At 43.3% G+C, this 17096-nt stretch overlaps 1 protein-coding gene across 2 annotated transcripts in view; it reads right to left on the bottom strand.

The window, feature by feature from the left end:
* Positions 1–17096, bottom strand: part of SH3GLB1 (SH3 domain containing GRB2 like, endophilin B1) — a 313723-nt gene that overhangs the window by 163672 nt on the left and 132955 nt on the right. For both annotated transcript variants that reach the window (XM_078645884.1, XM_078645893.1), the window contains one exon: positions 9709–9837. In XM_078645884.1, coding sequence (XP_078502010.1) covers positions 9709–9837 — 129 coding nt within the window. The remainder of the gene's footprint in view (positions 1–9708; positions 9838–17096) is intronic.

Raw genomic sequence — 17096 nt, 5'->3', positions numbered from 1 at the left:
CTGGAGGACACCTGTAAACATTTAACAGAACATTACTACAGTTCAAGCAAATCGATTTGAAATGTGACTCTCTGCTCAGCCTCACTCTAAATACCTGTGACTGTGTGGATTTAGCCCCTCTCTGTAGAATGATAATCTGCAACTGTTTATTAAAGTCTTTACTGCAGATTGAAGAATTCTATTCAGTGAATAAGACAAGGCTTAAGGAAGAGTCTTGTTATGGTGGTAAATAAAAGTATAAACCATATGCATATATTTGATACTCCTATATACTTGTAGCTGTCTGATAAGTTTGTGCCATGCAGATGAAGTGAATATAATGAAGATTCAAACTGCTCTCAATTCACTGGGCGTTGACAGTTAACTTCACTGGGAAAAAACGCCTGATGCCTCTGGATACAAGGTTACTCCGTAGCAGTCTGTACTTGATTAGAATTTTGGGTTTCACTCGATAGGGTTCTATACATGCGCTACGCTTTTACTCCAAAAGAAATAGTTCAACTGCTGCTCTGCAACTTCAGCCCTAGGCGTTCTACTGGACTGCCAAATGACTGCGCAGCTCATGCCCTTCAAAATTGAAGATAAGAAACTTCTTACCGCTCTACTCACTGACTCTGAGCGGTGGTGACATTTGCCAAACAAAATGTTCTCTGAGGAATGACCGCCTCAGCCAGCCCAGACCGAACTCCACGGAACTCCTCAGAAAGGCGGAGCTTCGGCGGGAAGCCGCGGCTGTCCAAAATACCTGACAGAAGCCAAATACAAATCTAGAAGAACTCCCTGAAGAAGGACTGCAGCAGAATTCTGCGGGGTATGAAACTAACTCGGGAAGATTAGCCCTAGTGACGGGAGCTAAACACAGGACGTCTTACTGCTTGAAAATGTCAGTTGAAGTGCGCTGCATAAAACGTGCAAGAGCGTGAAATGGCGGACATAGAGAAAAAAGCTAGAGCGCTAACCTGGAACCTAAATGGAACAATCAGGAAGCGTGTCCCACCAATCATTCCGGTTACAAGCTTGGGCCTGCCTCTGAATCAAACCCCAAATTGGAAACTGAAGCAAGGGGTTACCGCGAACCTTGTAAACTGGTACCGAAGTGGATCTTGTAACCGAAACTGGCATGGACCTGACACAGGGAGATCATTTTGGATTGGCACTTGGACGGCGCGCATCCTGCTGCTTGGATCGAACCTGCCATTTTAATTTTAATCTCCTCATCACCCCAAGTTCTCGGTGAGATTCAGCTGCGCACTTTGTGGGAAAGGAAGGATCGCGTTCCCCGTTGCAGGAGTCTCGCCATGCACAGTAAGTCTGGAATCTATACTTCGCTCTCTTTTTACAGACAGAGGCAATTTAGCTGCTCACATCTGCCGAGTAAAGTTATTGTGTGGTCCTGAAAGCCGATACACAGCCCACCATCCCCTAGGGCTTCCTCTCATAAAAGTTATCACTCCCTAAAAAAGAATTACTGACTGATACAGCGGCCGACATTCCTTTTGGCATTAGAGTGCCTTGAACATGACAACATATGCGATTCCAATTGCTTAGGCCACCTTGAATAGCACCTACCCGTAAAGATTTTCCTGAATGTGAGGTGTTAGCGGCTCTGTTCGCTGGAATGCAAAAGGATTGGCACTGCACTCCGCAACAGGACTTTTGTACACTGGAACCATGCCGGCACTTCACAGTAATATTTAAAAATAAAGGGACGATATTGGCTTTTCTCAGCAGAACTGCAGCACTTCCAATGGGGCAATAGCAGCGCTTTCTGCCCAGCGGTACTGTACTGCAGTGCTTTCAGTGGGGGCAACAGCAGTGCTTTCCACCCAGCAGAACTGGAGCGCTTTCAGAGGGGGCAATAGCAGTGCTTTCCACACAGCGGTACTGGAGCGCTTTCAGAGGGAAAATTGCAAAAACCAGAGTTGATGGACAGAATGTAGAACAATGTCTTACATTCACCCCAGTACAAAGATCTGGGCCTAAATCCATCGGTTTATTTTGCACTCCACACCACCCTAGGTCAAACAATGGCTATATGCAAATCAGCCTTGACCCTGTGCCTCATGGGAACAGTCCAGCCCGAACTACCAAGCCATGTCTTTCCTAGACCGGAATCAAGCATCCAAGGACCGGTTTCTGGCTATCAGCCTTCTTCCGCCTGGATAGCTGGACTCCAGTGATGTGGAGAGCCTGGGACTCACGTCTGAGCATACCCAGCCCACTCGGGGTGAAAATTGCAAAAACCACAGTTGATGGACAGAATGTAGAACAATGTCTTACATTCACCCCAGTACAAAGATCTGGGCCTAAATCCATCGTTTTTTTGCACTCCACACCACCCTAGGTCAGACAATGGCTTTGTGCAAACCAGCCTTGACCCTGTGCCTCATGGGAACAGTCCAGCCCGAACTACCAAGCCATGTCTTTCCTAGACCGGAATCAAGCATCCAAGGACCGGTTTCTGGCTATCAGCCTTCTTCAGGCTGGATAGCTTGACTCCAGAGATGTGGAGAGCCTGGGACTCACGTCTGAGCATACCCAGCCCACTCGGGGTGAAAATTGCAAAAACCACAGTTGATGGACAGAATGTAGAACAATGTCTTACATTCACCCCAGTACAAAGATCTGGGCCTAAATCCATCGTTTTTTTGCACTCCACACCACCCTAGGTCAGACAATGGCTATATGCAAATCAGCCTTGACCCTGTGCCTCATGGGAACAGTCCAGCCCGAACTACCAAGCCATGTCTTTCCTAGACCGGAATCAAACATCCAAGGACCGGTTTCTGGCTATCAGCCTTCTTCAGCCTGGATAGCTTGACTCCAGTGATGTGGAGAGCCTGGGACTCACGTCTGAGCATACCCAGCCCACTCGGGGTGAAAATTGCAAAAACCACAGTTGATGGACAGAATGTATAACAATGTCTTACATTCACCCCAGTACAAAGATCTGGGCCTAAATCCATCTTTTTTTGCACTCCACACCACCCTAGGTCAGACAATGGCTATGTGCAAATCAGCCTTGACCCTGTGCCTCATGGGAACAGTCCAGCCCGAACTACCAAGCCATGTCTTTCCTAGACCGGAATCAAGCATCCAAGGACCGGTTTCTGGCTATCAGCCTTCTTCAGGCTGGATAGCTTGACTCCAGTGATGTGGAGAGCCTGGGACTCACGTCTGAGCATAACCAGCCCACTCGGGGTGAAAATTGCAAAAATCTCCCCCCTACATTTTGGAGAATTAATTCACCAAATATTTAATGCGTCTGATACTGAGGGCCTGGCTCACTTTTTTAAACTTGTGGGATCCGGCCTGGTCACCTCCTTTCAGACTATTTTTGTAGTAATCCTAGCTTTTATTCACTCTATTTTTTTCCAGCGCCTTCGGAGGGTTTCCCTTGCTGCTCCTCTTGATGTGCAGCGTACTTGTACTTCTATTGCTGCTCTGTAATGGCTGCTCGACCTGTGGTGCTACCAAGCCAGGACCAATTGCAGCTTTACCGTGAATGGGTGTGGCAACTTTTTGGGTTAATGTCATTAGAAGCTCGCTGGGCTAATTGCCCCGCGATGCGGGGGGAGCGGGAACGCTCGCGGGCGCCGTGGTGCTTGGGACAAGCTCGGCTCGTCAGGCAGCACGGTGGCGCTGTGCTCATGACGAGCTGAGCTAGTCATGACTCCGCCCACTCAATGGAACGCCCCGCACAGGAGGGAAATTATCCCCGCGTGGGTGTGCCGCGGCAGTCATGACGAGCTCAGCTCATCATGAGCACAGCGCCACTGTGCCACTGTGCCTCATGACGAGCTGAGCTCATCATGAGTACCCAAAGTGTTAACATAGACTATTGGCGGACCTTCCGTTATGCCCACTTCAATTACGTGCAACTTGTGTTCTAATGCCTCCGGTGCCCCTTTCAAATGGGCCCTAGATGTCTGCCTCTCCAACACACCACATGCTGCCCTGAATTATGAACTGTTGAAGGGTCCTTTGATGGCCCATGATCTGGACTGTTCTGTTTTGTGCTTTGTGTATGACCCTACACTTAGAGTGGTGGCAATCTTGAGTACCTTTGCTCGTGCACAGCACCTCTTGGATCAGAGTTGCATCGAATTTAATGCAGGTTGCCCTGAAATGCTCCTGGCATCTTCTGGACATAAGTAGCATGTTTGGTTGTTCAATTTACTCAATTGGATGGCATACCTTTTTACTATGGAAGGCTCAGACGGTCTATTGGAGCGTATGGCATTCCACTTTCCCTGTGATGTTTTAGACTCCGAAGGGATGCTGTAGATGAGAACTGAGAAACCCTGCAAAGGCTTTTTGTTCTCATTGTTCGATTTACAAGTTTTTCTTGTTTTTTCTTTGTCTACTGTGCTTTTGATTCCTTTATACACTATTTGGCCTTTCTTCGACCCGCTTTGCCTCTGCTTACCTCAGAGTTCTGTTTTGCCCCAGAACTACCGACCTGACCAAGGGTGGTGGCTCATGGGGAAAATGTTGTCTTCTCTAAGTTAGCATGAGCTCTGCAGACAGTACCCACTCTACACGTTTGGGGACGTCCTTCCCAGAGGCCACGTTGTCTCACGTACCGAAGATGCCTGTGTCACAGAAGCCACACACCTTGACCAATTCATATTGGCTCTCCTTCAGCATGCACTTAAAAGTACAATATCGACATACCCTATAGAGCCACCATTTTTACACCACTCATATTACTGATCACGGATGGGGAGGGAAAACTATATTATATGAGTGGGGAACTGCTGCCCACTTGAGATACCAAGTGGAGAACTGCTTGAGAGGTGGACTTGGGGCACCTAGTCACAGACACAGCTTGACAGGTTTGCTGTCGACAAACACGACTGGTGTCCTGTAACCACCAACACAAGCTGATCCACTACAAATTTCTACGCAGAATATACATTACACCAATAGCAGTGGCTCACATGGACTCATCCCATTCCTCACACTGCCCTAAATGTCAAACCCCTGATGCAGACTTGTTACATACGACATGGCCCTGTTGCAAGATAGCAGAGAACTGGAGTCAAATGTTCACAGAATTATAGCAAATGACAATTCCAGACAAAACCTTCCTCCCTTCTAGCACTGTTAGGCTACATCACTGATATTCCCAAGGCGGCATGTAGATTTGTTGCAATTGCCTTACTCTTGGCAAAAAAGAAACGGTCTATACACTGGGGACACAAATGCACTCAAACGGTGAGACAGTGGATTAACAGACGTATGTATTGCGATACCAATCGTGAGCTCTATGCTACGATGCAGCCCCTAAAGATATTTGGCAACCCCTATGGGACTATCTATGAGCAAAAAACACTGAAAAGGGATCCTTGCAATGTTACATAAATGTTAGTCTTATTTGCTTTGGTGGAGATCCTGCAGGTGTGGGCTGTAGGTAACAGGAACCAGCTGCACTCGGTATGGGGGCAGTACGGTGCCAAACCACTACAGTTACTCACTGGGGGAAATGTGCCTTATTTGACATGACTTTAGATATGCTGTTGGACATAATGTTTGTATTGCAATTATACATGGGAAATGTGTGACTAGATACTACATATCACAGAGAGTACAAAAAGTACACTTTCCAGTCCCTTTCATCTTTAAGATAAGGTGACTTCTCCAATCAGGGCTAGGACTTTGTCCACCTTCCACAGGAGGGTGGCATAATACAGAGTGTTATCACTCCAGGGAAGGTACCCCTTGGCCCTGCCTTTTTACTCCATTAAAAATCCCCGTAAATATAGAATTTAGAAGGCACCCTAAGACCGTTAAAAGAGTTACCTGCGACCCAAGATGAAGGACGAAGAAGACAGTGCAGCGAAGCCTGAAGACTACTACTGACATGGCCCCTGCCCTACTGGCCTGTCTCAAGCTTCAAAGGCCCTGCGAGAAGACAATGCCTGTCCTACAGCCAGAGACTCACAGAAAGCCAAGGAAGACTGCTTGAACTTTGGAAAAGACCAGAACTCCTGAGGACAGAGGTTCTGTCCCCAAGAAACCAACACAAAGGACTCCGGTTCCCCCCAGATCTGCAAGTCCTGCCAGCTCTGCACCCGACGCCTCCAGCCGGTGTCCAGGAGGAACACCATCCCAACTGTGAATCTTCTCATAACAGCCATCTTCTGCACATAATTTACAAGAAGTCGGTAATATGAGATCACTATTTGATAATTTTGACCGAATTTCAGACATATTTAAAAGGTCCACGACACAACCAATTTAAATCCGGTTGCAGTTGTTTAGTGGGGAGTACATAAATCGTATAATATCAGAACAGAATACACTACTATCAGTAGAAGTAACTTTGAAATCTACGTGTATATAAAGAAACAGAAATAAATAGAAACAAGTGAATTACTACACCACTCCAGGGGCGACCAAAAACATCCCTTGGCTTTTGCAGATAAAATTTTTTTTTGTCTTGATAAAGGTGGTCATATATAAAAGACATCACCGAAACGCGTCGACGCAACCAAAATGTATAATTCAAGTCTCCAACACCGTAACTGATATGCTGAAGTGGTAGCGACTTAAGACTGGTGTTTGTAGATCGGAGCAAGAATATACAATACTGTATCCAACAATGTTATGTTGTAACTGTTCTGTCTGCTTGTAATTGTGCAGGTCGCAATTATCTGTTTTGTTTTAGCTATATTGTCTTTTTATTCTTATTTTAAATCAAGGGATCTTGTCCCGCAATGCTTATAATGTGTGAATTTTAATGTATTCAAAATAAATGAGATTTTAACTTTCCGTACAGTCTTGTTGTACGTTACTGTTTCGTCATAAGGTCCATTACTTTAAACCTGTATCTAACTGTGCCTTCAGGGAACCCTTCTTTTTCTCAGGAACACCATCCCAGACAAGATTCCCCAATGATCCTGACCTCCAGTTCAGCGTTGGCTGAACCCCTCCTGGACTCCACAACAACGCCTGCAGCCTGAATTCAGACGCTCCCTCTGACTGAAACCAGCTCTGGCAAGAAGAATCCGACATCTAAAGGCACCCCTGCTACTGAAGTCCCTGAGCCTTGGTGACTGAACCAACAGTGCCCCTACGACCCCTTACGTTTCTACTTACCCCTACTGTCACTGGTTTTCCTCCTGCAGCCTCCGGTTCGACGCCTGCAGCCTGTTTATTGAAAGCAAAGACTTCATTGAAAAGCATTTGGCGCCTGAAGCTGAAATTGCACACTGCACCTGGCCGCCCCTGCGCCACTGGTGTTGTATGTTTGGTGCTGGTTTGTGGGCCCCAGTGCTTTATCTAGCCCCCAAAGCTTGGCCACTGCAAATGATTTCCCTACCTGCAAGCAGTGTGGCTTAGAGCACCACCAGTGTCCTTGGAAACGCATTGGGGCGAACTCCAATTTTTACCTCTGCAGACGGCTGCCCCTGTGTTGCTGTTGGAGCAGTTTTGATACTCACCTGACCCTTGCCCCTTGCTGACCTTGGGCCCCAAAGACTGGAACTATTATTTGCGTTCTTGGCCGGAATAACCGTATTATTGTTCTTCTCCATAGGATAACATTGAACTGTTCATAAATTGAACTGTTGACTAACCATATTGCGAAGATCTTAGTCTTAAAATAAACCGCAAAGCTTGTTTTTAATAAAATTGGTGTGGATATTCATTTTGAGTTGTGTGTCAGCTATTAGTCACATGTGTGCAATATGTCTTACATTTTGTGTTAGGACTAAGGCTGCTCAACCACAATACCACTAATAGAGTATATTTGGTTTGCACTGAGCCCTGTACGCCTCTGGGGAAACTCTGGGCTCTGTGCACGGTATAACCACATAGTGGCATACCATATGCAGAGCCAGCTTCCTACACCAATGAAAGCTATATATCCCTGCACCAGAAGACTGAGACCGATATAACAGTATATCACTTTTGTAGCTTGGCAATCGGGGCCAAATAAATAAAGATTAATATATTGGTACCGATTGCTATGTGTTTCTCCCTACTTTAGTTTTTCCCTTCAACTATTAGTTTATTTAGGGAAACCATAATCGATCTACACTGATGCCCTTTAATTTTGGTTCACCCATGGGTTTCACAAAATTCACTACAAATCGGTAGAAACTGTAAAAAGAGGAAATTTAGATTACCACTTAGAAAATTGCACAGAAATGGTGAATTTTTTTTTACAACTTTGCATCTTCCTGAAAATAGAGATTGGGGTCTATCTGAGCAATTGTTGATGCCATTTTAACACAAAACACATACTTTCTTACACAGCAATTCTTTCCCCATTTCTACCACACCTAACCGCCGCCCCCCCCTTTCCCCCCCCCAAAAAGGGTCCACAGGAGAATCCACAAACCGTGGGTACTTTTAGAATCAACAGCATGTGGGGAAAAAGGATGCAAATTTAGCTTAGATATCTTTTGCATAAATAAAATATATTAAAGCTAATGCGCAAACTGCCTGTGGGAGGAGAGACATCAGCAATTAAGTCACTAAACCCAACATAGTTCCATCCGACCGTATTTTCTTAAGGAATGAGCACAACATATTTTAGGTACATGGTTTTTAATCAATCACTGCATTGACATGGTGATGGTACTCAGTGCACTAATGCATCCCCTCCAGTGATATGTTTAATCCACTAGCTCAAATGACGGCGAATCAAATGAACCTTTCATCTTCCTGAGGTTGTGTTGGGAAACAAACATTGGTTGTATGTGCTAGCATTAAAAAAAACCAAAGGCAAATGTCCATTCTACAAATACACCCATTATGTGTTTTTGTTCATTTTCGTCATGTGATGCTGCAGTGTTGTCAGTCGGACACATGGGATTGGGTGGATTCTTCCCTAGTTCTATTGATTTGTCTGACGCAAGGCTGATGTGTATATTATTTTTCCTGAGTTCTGCTGGCGTTTCATAGATTATCTTGAAATGCGACTGAATGGGTCAACCTTTAGCAATCTTTCAGGGACACGTAGCCAAATCTGACTAAACCCTACCAATTTTAAGCACAAAATCTGCTGTATGACAACTCTATCCCACTTCACCTGGCCTTTTACAGGTGATCCAGGCAGGAGACCAACAATTTTTAAGACTCTTCAACTAGCTAGTGATAATGCCAACAGTGATAAACTCTGATCCAATTCAGTTCACTTTTCAGAGATGATTCTGGAATCTGACAGGACATGTAGCATGTGACAAGTCAGACTTGGCTGTGGGCTCAGCACATGACATTGGGCCACTGCACAGATGCGTTTTATTGCTACCCAAGCTTACCACCCTTTCAGAAGCAGGTTAAGGAGAAGCAGTTATGCATGCCATAAAATAGAAATTAGGTCATTAGCAAGACGAGGCAAAGAGAACTGCATATATCAAGATTATAAAATTATATGTGAAATAACTGCATTTTCATGGTCGGATCTATGGAGTGGTTTGAGGTTCATGCGAAGTACATGGAAAATAAACACACAGAAGACGTGAGAATCAGGACACTGAAAATGGCTCTCAAAGGTCCCAGGTTTGAAGAATATATACATGTTCAAAGGGACACTGTGGTTGCTACTCACTAAATGTGTCGATGAACGAGGACAAACAACTCGACTTCAACAATCCATGTTGCTATTTTTCAGATATATTTTTGTGCTGGATAGTAATAACAACAAAACAGAATGGCAAGCACATTATGTACCAGCCAATAGTGTACTACGCTTACCATATGCAGTACCCGGACCAAATTCATTTCCTGCATCCATCATGTACTGCGACAACTGTTCGGGGTTGTTCAGACGGGATGGCGCTTTCCTGTCCAACTTCTCATACACAAACTCCTCTATTCTGGCATCTACAAAAAAATTAAAATCGGATCATTTATAAAGAAGCCGCTCATATCAAACAAAGTACATGCAATGCAAATAAGCAAAAAAGTCAACGTCTCTTAGATGGTCCATAAAATAATATAAAAGAATTCTAGCTAAAACATGCATCTACACTGCAGGTTGGTAAAGGAACATCTTTACAGCAAAACACCCGTTTTACTTAAACTATTTAAAAGAAGGAATGTCAGCACACCGAAAGATGAAAACAGAAAATGCTCAATGTATCTTCTGATCTACATCCAGGCAAGGTAGACCAAAAAAACATACATTTAAAGAAATGTTAGAGCATTTCATCTTTAAAGTTTACTCACAGCATTTATTACCTTTTATTGTGACATTTGATTTGAAAGTTTCCCCAATGCTAGAAAGAAGAGAAAAACTGCATACGAATGCAGATTAATTTGAGATCAATCATCACGAAACGTGCTTTTGCTGGTATCAAATATGTAAAATGCATCACCTTTCATAATTCGGTCACAATTAACCATTTGTGGCAATAAGGGGAAAAGCAGAGATTTACATATATTTAATTAATCAGCTTACGACTGCTGATTAATTATATATAAATCATCATGAAACGCGCTTTTTAAATCTATAACATTTAACCATTTCTGCCAATAAAGGGGAAAAACCAGCGGACCAAATACTTCCTCCACATGTTCTGAAGAACAAAGAGCGTGCTTAAGTAACAAACAATGAAACGTGAATGTTCGAACAAAACACAGTAATGAGTTGCAACAAAAGAGCAGAAACATTTAACAATATACGTATTGTCATTGTTTGAAAATTTCAATACAATCATACCATTACACACTGTATTCCCTGGTGTAAAGCTGAATTTTGATCACGGTCTGTTCGTACTGTTGTTCTTTTAAAGAAGGTTTAAGGATTCTTAACGGCAGCAGCAACTAGTTGGTTCTTCGAATACAGCATTGCATCCTCAAAAAACATCTAATTTTCAATTATTCTCACGCAGTCACAAGTGAAAAAAGTATCCATACATAATATTCAGTAATAATAATCGTTAGGGTTACAGTAATAATATTTTTAAATAGTCAAACAGGTTTTCTCTTTAACTTGTGATGAATTATGGTTTTGCAAAATAGGTTATCATTTTTTATGGGATGTTATTTTATGTTAGCATTTTGTGTGTTTAATGCTTTATATTTTGGGTGCGTGCATTTAATGTATTATTGGAAATATTCTGTTTTAGGTTTTATATTGTGTGATTGTTTGCAGTTCTATTTTGCATTAGTTGTGAACAGTTTGTGATATTTGTCTTTAATGGTCTACTTCATAACATCTGCGGCACTGTGACACATACTAAATTAATTTGTTAGGAAAGTTATTATATTTTGCACAAAGTAACTAATGGAGGTGGAGGAGTTTGGGCTTGATTTGTCAATTTAAATGTTTTAATTTCCTTACATTTTGGATGCAGCCCTTTAATCAAACATCAAATATGTTTTTTCTTCCAATGGAACGGCAGTGGTTGAGTGTCCAGTTTGACTATTCACACTCATTTGTACTAAATACGTCAACTGTCTATTCAGTGTGAGTGGACCCTAGGCTATATTTTACCCATGTGATGCATGCATAACTGTTTGGATGCCATATGGACGTGTTTTCACACGTCCAGTCCCAAGGACAACGATTTAAACAAGGTACAGGGTCCTACATTGAAAGCGGGTGCAAGAAAAGCACTCAATCTCTTTTTGAGGTAATCCCTAAAATGGATTGGAGCCCTTAAGCACCAAAGTGGTATTCTTCATCATCAGGTCCTTCCTCACTGTGGTTCTCAAGAAGCAGATACGGTAGGCACTCCTTGAAGGTCTTTAAAGGGGATAGAAAGATTGCATGTCTCCTTACCAGAGAGGTTCCTAGGCCCTAACAAAATTAAGAATGAGCAATTGATAGATTTTGGTGCAAAGACTTTGTTGTTACCTCACTACTATTGGAGCACAAACTAAATTTCACAGCGAGAGTTATACCCTGATCACCTACATATAAGCATACATGTAGCCTAACAGGGATTAGATTTGTGTTGTAGATTGGGGTTGATTTTGAAAACCGGAGGAATTTGTTGATTATGTGTAATGAAAGGTTGCATGTAAATGTAAATGTAGTGTATTTTGTAAAGCGCAGAGCTGCCCCAACGGGGCGTCCAGGCGCTGTATAACGCTGTGGAACCCTTCCTGGCTCTCCCTGTGAGATGCCCCTCCTGGGCACCCCCAAGGTGAAGCCAGGCATCCCAGTGTTGTAGGGGCCGTTGTGGAGATTAAGCAAGCTATTGCCCAGAGTTGCAGCATGGGACCCATGATTATAGTAGGCGTCGAGGCGAGAATTATCGAGTCCGCGGACATTGAGTCCAAGACCCTGCCGCGTTGGGACTTGAACCCTGGTCACGGGCCCGATCTCTGCTTCAGAGTCTGCCGCTCTAACCAGTGAGTCACACTTCTCCACTTCTGCATTTATGGGGAGGATTCACAAAAGCATTCATGAGCACAAGAATTAGTACTATCAGAGTTCTCGTTTACATCCTCTTGCATGCCTTAGTGAAACGGCCCCAAAATGTTCAACTTTACATCAGTAAAATTGCTAAGAGGGCACAGTTCATTCCATTTGTACCAGCAATGTAGAATACCCATAGATAGTCCCATTTTCGATGTTCTGGGGGCAGTTCACAAAAGAAAGGTATGTAAACCTTAGGTCAGAGAGTACTACAGAACGATGACAATATACTTCAAAATGCCCTTTAGAATAGCCCCAAAAGCTGCATTTTTTTTACCTCGTTCTCCTCTCTCAACCATCTCCTTAATTCATCTTGTGTCTTAAACTCCATTCCCACCCCACTATGTACCTTACTTCCATTACTCATCCAACTTGTACCTCTGTACTCCTTTGTTCCTCAGTTTCCTCTCACCAATTGTATCGCTCAAACTTCACTTTATCTGTCATATCCCAAGTAACTCAGTTAAATAACTTAGGCCAGCTATTCTCTCACTAGTCTCATGCTTTGGCCTCCTCTCTCATCCGCTGTCTGTTTTGGCTCTCAATTAATTTCCAGTCCCACCACCTCTATCTTCCGGCTTACTATACTTCCTAATCAATCTTGTAATCGTCTCTTTTCTCATTTATTGTGCAGCTAGGTCTCATCACTCATCCAGCTTGTGCCTAGTCCCACACTCATCTCTCCAATTTTTCAAACATCTTTTTCACTGCAATCTTTCGTCTCATCAGTCTTCTGCTTTGCTCCCATCCATCTAGTTTTCTACTATCCCTCCCAACTGTTGTGTATAAAGCTTCCCTTTCTAGTCCATCTCTTTGTTGCCAAACAATGTTCCACCCTCTCATTCCCATTAAGCCACAATTTCCTCACACATTCACAGTTTTCTAGGCTCCTACTCTCATTCAACTTGCGCTTCCTTCCCTATTCCAATTAGGCATCTGTCACACTATTGTGATTATCACTCTTTTGCCAAGACTTGGTCCTCGCTCCCTCAAGCAACAGTTTTGCATGCTCACTCATTTAGTGCCTGCACGTTCTTTCTTGTGCACCATCCCTATCACCATACCTCTGCCCTGGTGTCCTTGCTTATCCATTGCATGTCCTGTAACATTTTTCAGACACTTTCTGCGTTTCTCCTCATATTCTTCCAGCTTGCACCCCACAAAAGTCTCACAACATCCCTTTGAGTAGCTCCCTGCCCTCATCCTTCTTTGACCTTGTACATTCATCTCCGCTGAAACAGTACATGTCCTGGTCCTCTCTCATATCTAGGCGACACCTTGGTCCCATCCCCCGTCACTCATGAGGTTTATTTCACCTGGTTGTCCTTATTGTGTCAGGTCCCATCACACATTAACTATGTGTTTTGTTCCTTCTCTCATCCATTGTGTCCACAGCTGCTCAGTTTCATCCACCAGAAGTCTTGCACCCCTACCTCAGACATTTTGCGCCTCGGTTCCCTCAAACATCTGTCATTTACACCGGCCTCTTCTCACATCAAAACTGTGGCTCTTCTTCAGTATGATCAGTCTTGTAGCACAGTCCTCTTTATCATTCATCACATGACTTGTTCTTCTGTCTCTTTGATCTGCTGCCTCGATCTCCTCTTTCACCTGGCATGTCTTAACTCATCACAGAAGTTTACACCTAACTCTCCTCTCACAATGAGGTGATTTGTGCCTCTGCCTTCAGCTAGGTGACGCACTCTTCCACCCAGCATCTATCTTGTGGTTTTCCCCTCCTTCTTCAATACTCTCATCCCTTCCTGGTTTTGCCATATCGCCAACCGATCTCTATAGGACCTATGTGGGAGGACAACCCACCCTTACCCATTGTACCCTGTGCCCCCACCTCATCTTCCATCATTGTCAACAAGACAGACAGGCAAACAGCACATCTTTTTGGCCACATCTCTGGCATCATGTTGTCAATATCCCATCTGGGTTATGCTAATATTCGTAAAGTGACACACACACACGTCCGCTTTCCCCGCCTCAGAATGGTGTTCTTAAGACACCCTTTGATGAAGAATATATAGCGTTAAGAGCAGTGAAGATGTTGAAGTTGAAAACTATACGATTCTGAGCAAATCATCGTCTTCATGTACCTCAAATTCTAAACATATATTTACAGTCAGTCTCATTCCAGTCAAAGTCAGTGCAGTAGATCAGACATCTAATCCACTCTTTCACTTTCGGGAGAGGGCCTCTACTACAACAAATTACCACCAACAAATGTAAAGTGCACCGCACAGTTAAAATTCCACATACATTTAATCCATTCTTTGTAAGTGATGTCCAAAAAGATCTTTATTTTTCCTTTTTTATAGAAAATGACAGACCAGCCAACACGTTTCGTCCACTACATGTGGACTTCGTCAGGGCTGCAAAACATACAAATGCATATAATATAAAACCAGATAATACAACATGTGCACGTGTGACAGGTGAGAAAGACATAAAAGGTTACTGTTTAAGTCATTTTATATGTCAATTTATAGGTCTCTTACCCGTCATAAGTAAACATGTTGTGGTATCTGGTATTAAATTATATGTATTTGTATGTTTTGCAGCCCTGACGAAGTCCACATGTAGTGGACGAAACACATTGGCTGGTCTATGTCATTTTCTATGAAAAAGGAAAAATAAAGATTTTTTTTCGGACACGCTTGCAAAGAATGGACTAAATTTAGGTGGAATTTTAACTGTGCGGTGCACTTCACATTTGTTTGTGGAAATTCTTTGTTCGTTTGAGGTTGCACCTTGGAAACAGCATGTGCAGTGGATGTGCACGCAACGTTGTCCTCTATAACATTCACTAGGACATAACTTTTATTGGGGGTGATAAAGAAGGAGGCGCAATAGCTGTATTGGATCGCTGTTTCACTGTTTTGTATACAACGCATTACCACTCTACGTCTCGCCAAAACAAGAGCCAGAGCAGTGAATCTCCTTTAGGCGTAGGGAGATCTACTTCAAAGAAATTAACAGCACCATTCATGGGAAGAGTCAATCCTATGTTGTGTCCTCTCCCCATGCTCAGTTACTTTACCCAATTAAGTCTGCGCTTGAAGACAGCACCAGGCCAAGTATACTAGGTCAGCCCAATCATGAAAACATCTTGTGAACGTGGCATCTGTGGTCAAGTTTGTAATAAAAACACTGGAAGAAGTTTTATTACATTTTGATTTGTGCACAGAAGCATGTCACATATCACTTTTAATTCCAAATCATTCAGTTTCCCAGAGGTGATGTGCATCACTCTAAACAGGAGTGGGCCAGTTAATCATTTCCCTCTAACTGTGAGATTGTGATTTCACTGTATATAATAATAGAGGTTTTCTTTGTTTGTTTTTTTAATTTAGATTTTACAAAGCCATGCTATATACTCAATTAGCTTGTACAGATTAGTGAAGATCTATCAAGGCAAACAAGAATAAAATTATAACATAAGGGCAAGGGGATCTGGGTAGTCAGTCTGAATCACACATATGCAGTCAAACACGCAATCACACCACAGTGGGTCGCATAGCGATAGTCGATTACATCATGGACAGAGAAACAGTCTATCACTCACCAAACACTACAAGAAAGTCTCGAGAATAATTTTCAGGTAGTGAAACTTATTCTACTGGCATCAAAAAAGTATACATAACAGTGTCATATCAAATATATGAACAATAGTTACTTAGCTGTAATCTGTGGTTCTCCAGTATTGGTATCTTCCATAGATTCACACCCCTGAATCATTCCCCGTTGTCGGAGTGGGAGTCCCGGGGTACATAAAAATAGCAATAAATATGCAGAACATAAGTATATCCAAGGTATTTTAGAACCAGGAAGTAAAACAGCTAGAAGTAATAGGAATTATTTTTCCACTTGCATGACTCGTCCAAGTCATTTTATACAGTCCAAACTACAGCCTATCAGTCGACAGCACCCTCCAGAATGTTCTCCTCAGGGGCTCAGGCTCTCAGACTTTCTAGCATAAGTGTGAATTAGAGTGACAAACAAAAAAAGCATAGAAGAGCCTCTGAGGGGAGGTGGGTGGGTTGCATGTGAATCTATGAAAGATACCAATACTGGAGAACCACAGATTACAGGTAAGTAACTATTGTTCTTCTCCAGTATTGGGGTATCTTTCATAGATTCACATGCCTGAAACAAAGTAGAGAGCAGTAAATCCATAATAATACGCGTGAGATTCTGATCACAACATAACATATGCAGAGGCAATATGTAATTACAGATATATATATAAAACGGAGGTGCTGCTCCTCGGGAGGAATACCAGCTATTGGAATGAGCACTGGTGGCCCTCTTCATTGGGCGCCATCCCGCCACCCAAATCCTTGGTCAAAAATCTGGGCGTCTGGATGGACTCCTCGCTTAGTTTCAGGACCCACACGAAAAAAGTGGCTGCTACTTGTGTGGGCCTGCTGAGGAGCCTTAACCCGATACTCGTTTTTTTGTACTCAAAAATCCGCCAGCTCATTGTTCAATCCATCATCCTTTCACGACTGGACTACGCTAGTGTTCTACTTCTGGGCGCCAATAAAGCGGAGATAGCTCGATTTCAACGCATACAGAACTCAGCAGCTAGAGCCTTGGTGGGTCTCCTCCGCAGGTGCTCAGTCAGAGCTACCATTTGGAAACTACACTGGCTGCCCATCGAATCTCGGATTCAATTCAAAACCCTGACTATGGCCTTCAAGAT

Source organism: Lissotriton helveticus, chromosome 1_1 (assembly GCF_964261635.1).
Source record: "Lissotriton helveticus chromosome 1_1, aLisHel1.1, whole genome shotgun sequence".
NCBI classification, from domain to species: Eukaryota; Metazoa; Chordata; class Amphibia; order Caudata; family Salamandridae; genus Lissotriton; species Lissotriton helveticus.
The sequence above is the reverse complement of the archived record's forward strand: the minus strand, read 5'-3'. Positions and strand labels throughout refer to the sequence as shown.